The sequence below is a fragment of the Phoenix dactylifera genome, chromosome 15 (genome assembly GCF_051530095.1).
Source record: "Phoenix dactylifera cultivar Ajwa chromosome 15, Ajwa_hap1_PhDact_Kaust_v1.1, whole genome shotgun sequence".
Lineage (NCBI taxonomy): Eukaryota > Viridiplantae > Streptophyta > Magnoliopsida > Arecales > Arecaceae > Phoenix > Phoenix dactylifera.
This window is the reverse complement of record NC_143204.1, coordinates 18,536,788-18,547,720: the sequence shown is the minus strand read 5'-3', so window position 1 is coordinate 18,547,720 and position 10,933 is coordinate 18,536,788. Positions and strand designations below refer to the sequence as shown.

General features: G+C 40.9%; 1 protein-coding gene and 1 pseudogene across 5 annotated transcripts; one reads left to right on the top strand and one right to left on the bottom strand.

The window, feature by feature from the left end:
- Nucleotides 1-880: 880 nt before the first annotated feature.
- Nucleotides 881-5,116, top strand: LOC103712547 (E3 ubiquitin-protein ligase RZF1-like). Of its 3 annotated transcripts, none has more exons than XR_015973680.2 (3): nucleotides 881-2,242; nucleotides 2,547-2,654; nucleotides 4,543-5,116. XR_015973680.2 is itself a non-coding variant. In XM_088711814.2 (2 exons), the coding sequence occupies exons 1-2, from the start codon at nucleotides 1,339-1,341 to the stop codon at nucleotides 2,582-2,584; spliced, it is 942 nt and encodes a 313-aa protein (XP_088567940.1). In that variant the 5' UTR covers nucleotides 881-1,338; the 3' UTR covers nucleotides 2,585-2,666. The 3 variants fall into 3 exon arrangements, 1 of the variants encoding a protein (XP_088567940.1); XR_015973679.2 differs by having other exon boundaries at nucleotides 4,522-5,116; XM_088711814.2 differs by lacking the exon at nucleotides 4,543-5,116 and having other exon boundaries at nucleotides 2,547-2,666.
- A 1,322-nt stretch (nucleotides 5,117-6,438) lies between these two features.
- LOC103712548 (L-type lectin-domain containing receptor kinase S.4 pseudogene) lies at nucleotides 6,439-10,398 on the bottom strand (annotated as a pseudogene). 2 transcript variants are annotated; one of them, XR_015973444.1, is made up of 3 exons: nucleotides 9,986-10,398; nucleotides 9,728-9,802; nucleotides 6,439-9,110 (listed from the first exon to the last, which is right to left on the bottom strand). The product of XR_015973444.1 is annotated as an L-type lectin-domain containing receptor kinase S.4 pseudogene, transcript variant X1 (transcript). The 2 variants fall into 2 exon arrangements; XR_015973445.2 differs by lacking the exons at nucleotides 9,728-9,802; nucleotides 9,986-10,398 and having other exon boundaries at nucleotides 6,439-6,530; nucleotides 6,676-8,933.
- Nucleotides 10,399-10,933: the final 535 nt, after the last annotated feature.

The following is a 10,933-nucleotide window of genomic DNA, read 5'->3' as shown; positions in this document are numbered from 1 at the left end:
TCATATATTTGTTTATGTTTTTGATATTATAAAATAACTAGATAAAAATTAGAAAATTCTAAAGAAGTCCAGACATAACTCAAATGAGCCTTTACAGAATATTAGAGTGTATATATCAAACCAGATACCAAATTATAATCAGAAACCAAATATGTTATGGATCTCACCTTGAAAATTGATGCTGGAGATGGAACTTAGTTTACAAACTGGGTTCGGGTTCAAGCATGGGCATAAATATATACAACCAAATTGCATGGAGGTACATGGATCTTATATGTGTAAATTGTAAATGCTTATTTTGTTATAACTACTATCAGCAGCCCTATTAATGCTCCAAGGCTATAGCTTGACAAGTTTAAAGAGTTCTTTATTGCTGTGCGCATCAGGTATCTTAGATACTAGCTTCCAAACATAAAATATAGAAAAAAGAAGATGATGATAATGGTGAAGGAAGAAAAAGAAAGAAGAGCTAAAAATATTAGATATGCCAATGGCTAGGTTTCTTTGTTGGCTTGCACACCTTATAGACCCACACATAAACTTGAGCTTAGATTTAAAGAACATGGGCCAATTTCAAGCCTAAAAAAAATTGTGGCACAAATTAGTTTGATCCATGTGATTTTCAAGCCATAACTTGGAAAGGCAAAACTCAAACCAAGTTCGAGCTTGCATAAATTCATGCTATTTATGGGTGAGAGGTGTGATCTAAAAATCTATTTATAAAAAAATTATTAGTTGGACTAGATCCACCGATCCATCCATGAACTAACACGCAAAAACATGCATATATTGTTTTATTTTCCTTTTTTTTTTTTTGGTTTCTCCCGGCATAATGTATTGTTTGTGCTTGTCGCTTTCTGGTTGGACTGGTCCGCTAAGTCAGTGGATCCGATCCAACCAAAAATTTCTAAAGGGCACAACCTTGCCATGGCCTCTAGATTTCATCCAGGTTCTTCACAGCCAAAGATGGGTTAAAGATTATACAATCTCAGAGGAATCTCCACTTTGATGTTTATAAAATACTAACCTAACTTACTTTCTAATTTCTTCCACATCGCTCTTTCCCCTTGGCGGCAAGAAAGAAAGTTTGCAACTTTACGTCACGGACGCAGAGTTAGCAGCCAACCCAAATCACAGAATCGCTTTCTGCATCCCAGAAAGCGATTCTTTCCATGCAACCCATTCCTTCCATCCTCCTTTCCTTCCAGCCACCACATATAAACCGCTCCCTATTACCTCACTTGCTTCCAATCTTTCCTTCCAATTCCCTCTCCAAACGAACAAGCAAAGGAAGAAAAATCTTTTCTTCTGGAACCCTTCTCCGAAAAGCTTTATTAAATGTCTCTTAACCCTTCAGCTCGAAGGACCTGCCGCCTCTACTGGTGCTACCAATGCAACCGCGCCGTCCGCATCATCTCCTCCCCCATCGCCGACGTCTTCTGCCCCCGCTGCTACGGCCGCTTCCTCCATGAGATCGACCTGCCCCGCCCCCACCTCGTCTTCGACTTCGCACCCCGCCACCAGCACCACCACCCCCTCTGCCCCCACCGCCACCACCCTTTCCACCCTCTCCTCGACCCTTTCACCCGCCGCCGCAATTCCGAGCTCGACCGCCGCCGCCGCCTAGACCCGGAGGAGGACGACGCCGCCGACAATCTCTTTGGTTCTTGGGTCATCTTCCAACGTCCAACCAACAACGACCGTCTCCCCCGCCCTGCACCGCCGCCCCGTCCTCCTCCGCAACCGGAGTTCTCCGTTCCCCCGACCGTCAGCCCGAGTGATTACTTCACCGGGCCTAATTTAAATGATCTGATCGACGAGCTGACTCAGAATGACCGGCCGGGTCCGCCCCCGGCACTGGCATCATCCATTGACGCGTTGCCGACTGTTTTCATAACGGAGGCCCACTTGACTGAAAGCTCCCAGTGCCCGGTTTGCAAGGAGGAATTTGAGCTCGGCGAGGAGGCCCGGGAGATGCCATGCAACCATGTGTATCATTCGGACTGCATCGTCCCATGGCTCAACATTCACAACTCCTGCCCGGTATGCCGGTATCGGCTGCCTGGTGGCCGGAATGATCGAGGGCAGCGTGGAGGCGGCGAAGGTTCGAGCAGAGGGCGTGATCAGGACGGTGGCCCAGCCAGATGGAATCCCTTCGCTCTTTTGTGGCCTTTTCGGGATTCTTCGGCCGGCTACCGGAGTCAAGGGGACGCCGGTGGTGATCCTCTGGATAGCCCAAGTGGTAACAATTTGATTGTCCTTCGAGCTTTTCTTTTTCCTCTCTTGTATCTACTTCACTTTCTTTGTTTAGAAGCACCACCAAATCCCATAATTGAGGATTGACAAAAGTATATCGTGTATTTGACTCTGCTGCCTGATATTTGTGTCCAATGTAGATGTATATGAAATCATCCATGTTGCAGTTTCTTTTTTAATTTAATGATTTCTTGCAATCATTATAATTGGTGTTTCATGATTCAGTAAAATCATTTCGAGCTATGATTCAAGATATTATTTCATAATCTAGTTGGCCATGGATTTTTCAGCCTTTTATTCGTGGTGGCGCTCGTTGTTTCTTCTCTAGTACTTGGTATTGTTGGCTCAGATTGAAGGAGTTTAATACTTGCTTTGTTGCCTGATATGCTTCTGAAACAGTTAAGTCTTTTCTCGCACCCCCCGCTCTCTCTCTCTCTCATCCTTTTCTGTACTCTTTTTTACATTCATATTTTATATGAATTTGTCCACTCTTTGATTTAGCATTGTAATGTAATTATACTCTTATAATCATCTAATAGGTGTCATATTTGTATGCAGTATCTAAAACTTTAAGTATTTTATTTTTCATTAACAATCTTGTTTTTTTACATATGTATGAAGTGCTTATATTGTTTGATAAACTATTGGAGTTTAGAGAATATTAGTAATTCATGAGGTAGTACAATTGCTGAAGTGTTGAATAGATAATCTAATTTTCAAGAAAAAAGATGGGAAAATATTATTGTAACTAAGTGTAAATTCGTTTGTCGAACTCCTGAGGTATTCAATTGGGTAAACCTCATTCTACTATAAACACATTAACTTGATAGAGCTGACATCATGAAATGGTTTTTCTCGATGGGAACAAATTGCCTTTCTACGAAGATATTCAAATGCCATATATGTTACTAGCAACATGAAGCAAAGTGTGATATCATATTATAATTATTGAAGTACCAGAAGGCCCCTATTTATTTGTTCTATTATGTCAATACTTTCATTGTTACTATTCCAAAATTATGATTTTACTATTCTACAAAACAAATCCCTTTTAATTTAGTAAGAAAAATTTAGGTTTCACCTGATAGGAATATTTAACTTTAACTTATTCTCCAAGTTGCATTTCTTTTTCTTTTCCAAGTTAAGTAATTAGAAATTCATTTCTCAAAATCAAAAGTATGCCATCAAAAGATATTCAAAGAAATTCGCTCTGCTCCAAGATTCATTATTAGGAATACCAGGATCATGGAGCAACTTGTTTCTTAAAAATAACAACTTTATCAAAGTAGCTTATGGGTATGTGCATAAGAGTAAGAAGCATGTAACTATTGCCTGTTCTTCAACATCTTTGGATTTGATTTCTCACTTTCTCAAGTATAAAGGTATGATTTCCTGCTTGAGCAATAGATTAAGTACTTTGTAGTTAGATATTTAAATCAGATGAAAATTTAGAAATCCAATTTAGGTTCAGCTCTAAAATTTCATTTTTCAACCTTTTAAGATTACATACTTCAACATTCCTTTTTTTTTTTTTGACCTTCGCCACTGAATGAAAGAGGATTTAATATTGGATCATTTACATGCATTTAGAAGAAGGCTTGCAAAGTAAATCTAGAAATACACACTCTGTGAAAAGATTTGAAAGGCCGTAATTTGTCCATCTTGCAAACTTTCTAATATTACACTATGATTTTCTCATGAAATTTCTGTATAAAGAGGATCATCTTAACTCTGCCTCATCTTATAAGTATTTTGAAGGACTTAAGTTCACCAAAAATTCCAAAGATGACCAAAAGGCTAATAACAAAAGAAATTGTTAGTGCTTGTTAGAGAGAGAGAGGGAGGGAGGGAGGGGGAGAGAGTATATTTAAGGGTATTCGGTATTCCTATAACAAAACTTTAATATATATGCACATACTTCTTTTCTTTTGTTTCCTCACAAAATTCTTTGGACTATGGTCAATAAGTCTTGCTACAAAAAAGAACTGGAATAGACTTTTGAACGAAGAGCTTTTGGCATCAAGAAAGCTATTTATATAATTTGATATTAGGTCCAATAAACTTAAAAATATTATTGAATTTGTTCGAAATATGATACAATCATTTTTGTAGTTAATGCTCCAAGAGATGTTTACCAAATATAAGCTAGTTATGTCTCACTGATTTTAAAAATTATTTATAAGGTGCTATTATTTTATATTTGAAACACCTATAATTTTGATTTACTACTGAATCTGAATCTAAAGATTTGTGTTTGAGGTATAGATTCATTTGTCTTGACAACAGCAAGCCAAGGTGGAAGAACACTGAACAAAGCCAGTTGGTATCAATCTGAATGTATAGGATTTCTGCAAGCTTGAAGACGAAGGAAAAAGCAGATAATTAGCAAAAGATGGGATAATAGTCTTCGGCTTCAAGGAAGGACTTCATAAATGCTCCTTCATTGCTTATGTTACAATAGTTATTATTTCTGTGCTTGTTGTTTCAGTGGTCGTACTAAAGGAAGCCACAAAGATAGCAGAGAAGAAAATCTAGCAAGATAACATATTAATTGTAAATGATTATTTGTAATTTTAATTGTAAAGGCCATGCTTTGTCTTTTTTTTTCTTTCTTCTTCTTTTTAAGAACCCATCGAAAAACCACTGCACATTTCATTTACATGAAATGGGTGCAAAGATAGGGCTGTTGGGGAGCCTAGCACCACTAGAAGTAACATAATAGAGGAGGAATAATGGGAGAGGGGGAATCAAACAGGAAGCAGGGAGAGATGAAACTTCACCTTGATCGGCTCTTAATCTCCTATCTTTCCTTTACCCAAAGAGCGTCCTAAACACCACCATCTCCATCTCCTTCCTCCTAACAGGAATATCGGATAACCTTTAACCTTCAAACCCCTCATCCGATATTTCTGCATGTGCTGAGTTATTCATATATATCTCCAAAGAATGTGATCAGTCCCTGAATCACTCCCAGTCCTTGAATCACTCCCAGTCTGTTGTTCAGTTGACACATCTACAACCTATATGTACATCACTGCTCAATGCAAAAGCATTGAAATTTTATCTTCTATATTTCCCGATATAGTTGAATAGTTTTGTAACTAATACTATAATAAAAATCTTATTTTTCTTTTGGATATATGACCTTGGACCTAAACCTATTCTAGTTTTTTTTTTTTTTTTTTTTGGGGCGGGGGGGGGGGGGGGGGGGGGGGGGGGGGGGGGGGGGGTGAAAACGGCAATTTCATATAACTCTAACGTGAGAGAGAATTTTAGAGGATACCGGATTTTGCACAAGGTGATAAATGTCTAGAGTGACTTTTAACCAAGCCAAAATAGGTGGTTAGATGTCTCCAAAAAAATTGCCACCAATAATAAGGGTTAATAAAGCCGGAAAATGACTGAAATACCAACCCTTCATTAGCTAAATATAAGAAAAATATCTAAAATGACCTCTGATGCATATTATGTTGAATCGAAGTATTAAGTTATAAAGACCTGTACCGGCTTGTTTAGTTACACATCAGTTATGTGTTAGAAAAATCTTAGATACTTATACAAGATCAAAGAATTCAAATAATATTTTCTTGCCAGTATATATTTAGTCCAATATCAGTTATATGCCAAGAAGATTTTGGATACTTATATAGAGTCAAGAAATCCTAATAACACCATTCAGTTAACCTTTTTAGGTAAGGTTTCATGTCCTTACATAAGAACATCTAATTTTGGGAGTCAGTACAAATTCTTAAGGCATTAATGCATCACCTTATATACCAAAAGTCTATTCCAATCGTGACATGATTTTTATGAAGTATTTAAATTATTAAAAGAAACTCTATCCAATCTAACTATTCATACAAGTAGGTGGGTGATTAGTTGGGATAAGATATGATATTTATGCTTATCGTGACATTAAAAATGAAAAATAAAAAAATCTATTACTACTTGGCAAAAATAAATACTATTATCTTATATATCAAGAGTATATTTCCATCGTAATTACAATTTTATGAAGCATCCAAATTATTAGATGAAGCCCAGTGCAATCCTTCTACTCACACACAGAGTAGCTGGGTGATTAGTTGCGATAAGATATTCTGTATGTGCTTATGATGATATTTAAAATGAAAAAAACAGCTAATAAAAGAAAATTAATGCCATTACCTTATATACCATGAGTTTATTCCGACCGTAATTATGATTTATGAGGTATTCAAATTACTAGAACATGCTCAGTCCAATCCACTTGTTCCCAGGAGTAGAAGGGTCACCTGGGGACAAGATACCATGTATGCTTATGGTGATATTAAAAATGAAAAAAAAAACATTATTACTACTAAAAAGAAAAAAAGAAAAGATACGCGAAAAGCTAAGTAGAGGTACGGCATGGCAAGAGTAAAGTTGGCTATGCCGTACCGGCTCCAGCATCCGCCCCGGTTCCTCTAGCCTCCCGTTCTTTCTAAGAGACCCCTTATCCAGCCTGCAACAGAAGAATATATGCACGCCATAAACTAACAAGAAGTCCAAAGCACCCATGAAAGCCTTTGTACATACTGGTCATGAAACCCTCTCACATCTGCCTAACTCCGCTGAGGGAGCTGGAAGACATCATATCAAAGGATGAAGGGTATGAGAAGCGTGATGCCAAAGAATCAGTTTCTGAGAACGCAAGGGCCATATTATCTGCGAGACTGTCATCCCCGTTGAGATATTGGATCACCTGCCTCATGGTAGGCCTGACCTCTGGAATGGACTGAGAACAAACCAGTCCTAGCTTAAGTACCAGCTCAACTTCCTCCCTCACATAGGACTCCCCAAGCTTGGGATCCACGACCTCCAATAGCTGGCCTCGCATTTTGCACCCCCTCACCCAGGCCATCAGAAGTAGCTGTTCCGGTTGAGCAGTGGGCTCGATTGGCCTCCGACCGCACGCCACCTCTAAAAGCAATATACCATAAGCAAAGACATCCGAACTGGCCATGGGTTTGCCGGTGACCGCCAGTTCTGGTGCAATGTATCCTAAGGTTCCAACGACAAGCGTCGTGTGAGAATTCTTGCCACGCTCGTACAATCTAGCAAGACCGAAGTCGCCCAACCTTCCATTCATTTCAGCATCCAATAGAACATTGCTAGACTTGATGTCTCTGTGGACAACCACTTGCTCCCATTCTTCGTGTAGGTAGACGACTCCCAAAGCAATTCCCTTGAGGATCTTAAACCGTTGATCCCAACTCAACACCCTACACTTCTCACTTTCGAAGAGGAAGGTGTCAAGGCTGCCATTGGGCATGAACTCATAGACCAGAAGGAGGTCTTCGTTTCGCTTGCACCATCCTTGGAGCTGCACCAAGTTCTTGTGCCTCATGCGGCCCAAGCACGCCACCTCTGCTACGAATTCTCTCATACCTTGCCTGGAATTACTAGAGATCTTCTTGACTGCAACTTCTTCTCCAGTGCGTGGTAGGGTTCCCTTGTACACAAGGCCGAAGCCACCCGACCCGAGGAGCTCTGTCTCTTTGAATCCTTTGGTTGCCTTGTAAAGGTCCTTATATGGGAACCTATGAGGATAATCTAATTCCCAGTCCTCAAGAGTCTCTGCAAGCTTTGCCCTCTGCCATGACTGCCAGGAAACAGAGAATGCAACCGCCACCAAGAGAAGGGTAGCAAGAGAAGATATGCCCCCAATTTTGATTCCAAAGGCTTTGGAAGTCGACGAAGATTTCGCTGGTTGTGGAGGAAGGGGTAGGTGAGATACATCAAGGGAGCGCGCCACTCCATTGGTCCGAAAGCTCCATCCCAAGATGTAATGAGAACTCGAGAGCTTCCCCGTCGATGCAGAGAAACCAACATACATGTACTCCTTAAGAATTGAAGACAGATCGATGGCGTATGATATGAGAGGTCGGCTTGGCTTGCCTACAGAGACGGGAGAAATGGTCACATTCAGAATTTTTGCAACACCATCGTAGTCTATCCAGGCCTGAATTGGCCGCCCACTCTCCAGTTCAAAATCCACCATCTTGGAATTATTAGTGTAGTACGAGGCAGTTTTCGAAACATTGGAAACAAGGCTGTTTATATCGACACCAACGTGGTTGTCATCGATGTCCTTGAACAGATCAGAACCCTGAACGGTGTCAAACTCCACCGCAAAGACATGGTTGGAAGAATTTCCATTGCTACTCTTATTGAGGAGGCCAAGGTACTGGCAACAGCTGCCTTCGAGAGCCTTTGTAGGGGCCACGGCGAAGGCCAAGCCATGGCCGCCTCCGTTCCCAACAGTGATGATGTCGAAGACGAAGGTGGTGCTGAAGGAGATTGTAGTCGGTCTCATGGAGCGTGTGTTGAGCAGCATTTGAATTGGTGAGGAGAAGAAGGCATGGCCCGTCACTTTGTAAGTGTCATTTGTAAGCTGAAGCACGCCATCGGATATGTTGCGAGCAGAGCCATCTAAGCTCAGATTGGTGGCTGATTTGAAATCATTGTAGATAAAATCGATACTAACGGAGAGGGAAGAGCAGGCTATGAGAAGAACGAGGAAAGGAAGCACGAATGATGCTGCCATGATGGCTTGAGGAAAACCAGGAGAAGATAATGGAAATAGAGTGGCCTTTGCGATGGATGAGCTTGTCAGGAAGTCTTGCAATTATTGTTTCCAACCATACAGAGAGCCAGCCTGCTTGCTGAACCCCACACTACGCCATCTTCTGACGGGTGATGCCGTTTGCTGAAGGGAAGATCGACCAAGACAAGACAAGCAGTCTGGTTGAAGGAACATATCAAGCATTAATATGCTTCACGTGGAGTTGTTGGATTTGATCCCAGTCCGAAGTCCCGTGTGGATTTGGCACCTGCATGATATCTGCAGTAATTAAGATGCTGATAACATCCAAAGCCATGTGACTAACCAAAACTCAAATTCCAATTTCTCTCAGGCCGATGGGGGCTTTCTCCTCAGGCTCATAGTACTAGCATCCATTTCTTCTGCTTTTCAAATTTCAAATTCCAATTTGAAATCGAAGTTGATATAAATCAAATTTTAAATTTAGATTGGAGCAGGCATATGGCAAAATATGCCTACCATTCAGGCATGTAAGCATTGCGCATGCCACAGCAAACCATGTGTATGGCACAGTCGGCCGACCCAAACCAAGCGCACGCTTGTGGTCACTAGCCTACCATTCTTAAAGCCCAACTTGGCTTGAATGAGCAGGACATCTATAAATATAAAAGTACTTGCATTTATTCATCTGTTGTAGAACTATTAAACTCAAATTTTAAAACTTTTCAATCGTTTATAAAAAAAAAGAATTAATATTCTATTTAAAAATTTGAATCTTATAAAATAGGAAACTGAAAAAATTTCAACTGCCAGAACTACAAATTTGAGGGCAATTGGACAAATAAAATAAAAATTTATTATGAATAACCAATTATATCTTAATTAGTTGTGTTTACAGCAAATCACCTGACTTTGGCTCCTAGAATGACTTTGGCTCCTAGTTGAATGTGCGTTTATCGGGAAGGCAAAAGAATCTCAACCCTGCAAGGAAAATACTCTCTTTGAGCTATGCTAGGTTGGAGAGAATTGTCTAAATGCTATTCCTTCATGGAATTTATTTTGTGACTGAAAAAACCAGCTCTGAGTGCCACAAACTTTCCATGGCCTTTTGTCATGGTAAAGTGTAATGCGTATGAGATCGAAATTCAAGTCAGCACCTCTTACCTTTCACTTTTTTATCTTTCTTTCACCTTTCTCATTCTTTCTTGACAACCTAATTTAGCCTAATAGCTTGATGAGCAAAAAGATGGGACTCCAACAAATCACCTTGGAGGACGGATCCAAGGTTTATGAACCAACCGAGCAAGAAGCGTTCCCCATGAGAGTCGACCTCATTCCCAACATCCTGAGCTCCTCCCTCCGATTGCTGGCCCTCCGCCAACTCCGGCTATCACCTGCCCCATCGGCGGTGTTCCTCTCTCTGGTCCTATCCGGCTCTCCCCACTCGCCGTGGACGCCGGCAACCAAGGTAACGGCCGCCCACCGCCCGATGGGTGTGTTTTGTCCGTTGATTTCAGTGGGCGGGCATCCTAAAGTCACAAGACCAACGCTCTCGGGACCTACGCAGCATCCTCCTTATTCCTCCCTCTTTTCTTCTTCTTCTTTTCTAAAAACAAGGAAAGAGGAGGAAGAGGAAAACTCACCAGCGTAGCAACTCCTACTGAGCCACCTTCCTACTTCGATGTGGGTAGACAAGTTTTACTCATACCCTCCCCATCCGTGTGTTGCCCCACATGTGAGGACGTTATACCAGTACCACCTAAGTACCGACGAATCAGATGGCGACTCCACCGAACAAACCAGACAGAAAATATCCGATCACTGCATTTTAATCGACGCCCGCGCATTTCGGTGAAAACTTAGCCCGTTCCAACCGTGCTACCACCTTCGTGGTCGCAGCATCCTCTTTCATCCCCGATTTATTTTTTTTATATATAAAAATCCACATAGGACGGCTTCATGCAGACACATAGTCCACGATTTCTTTATATAAAATTATTATTATGCGGAACAAAATACCCGTATAGAAACAGGATGAGGCAAGTGGCGCCAGGAATGGATTGTGCGCATAGCACTATTATGCGGATTTGACTTAGTGCGAACTATCCGCGC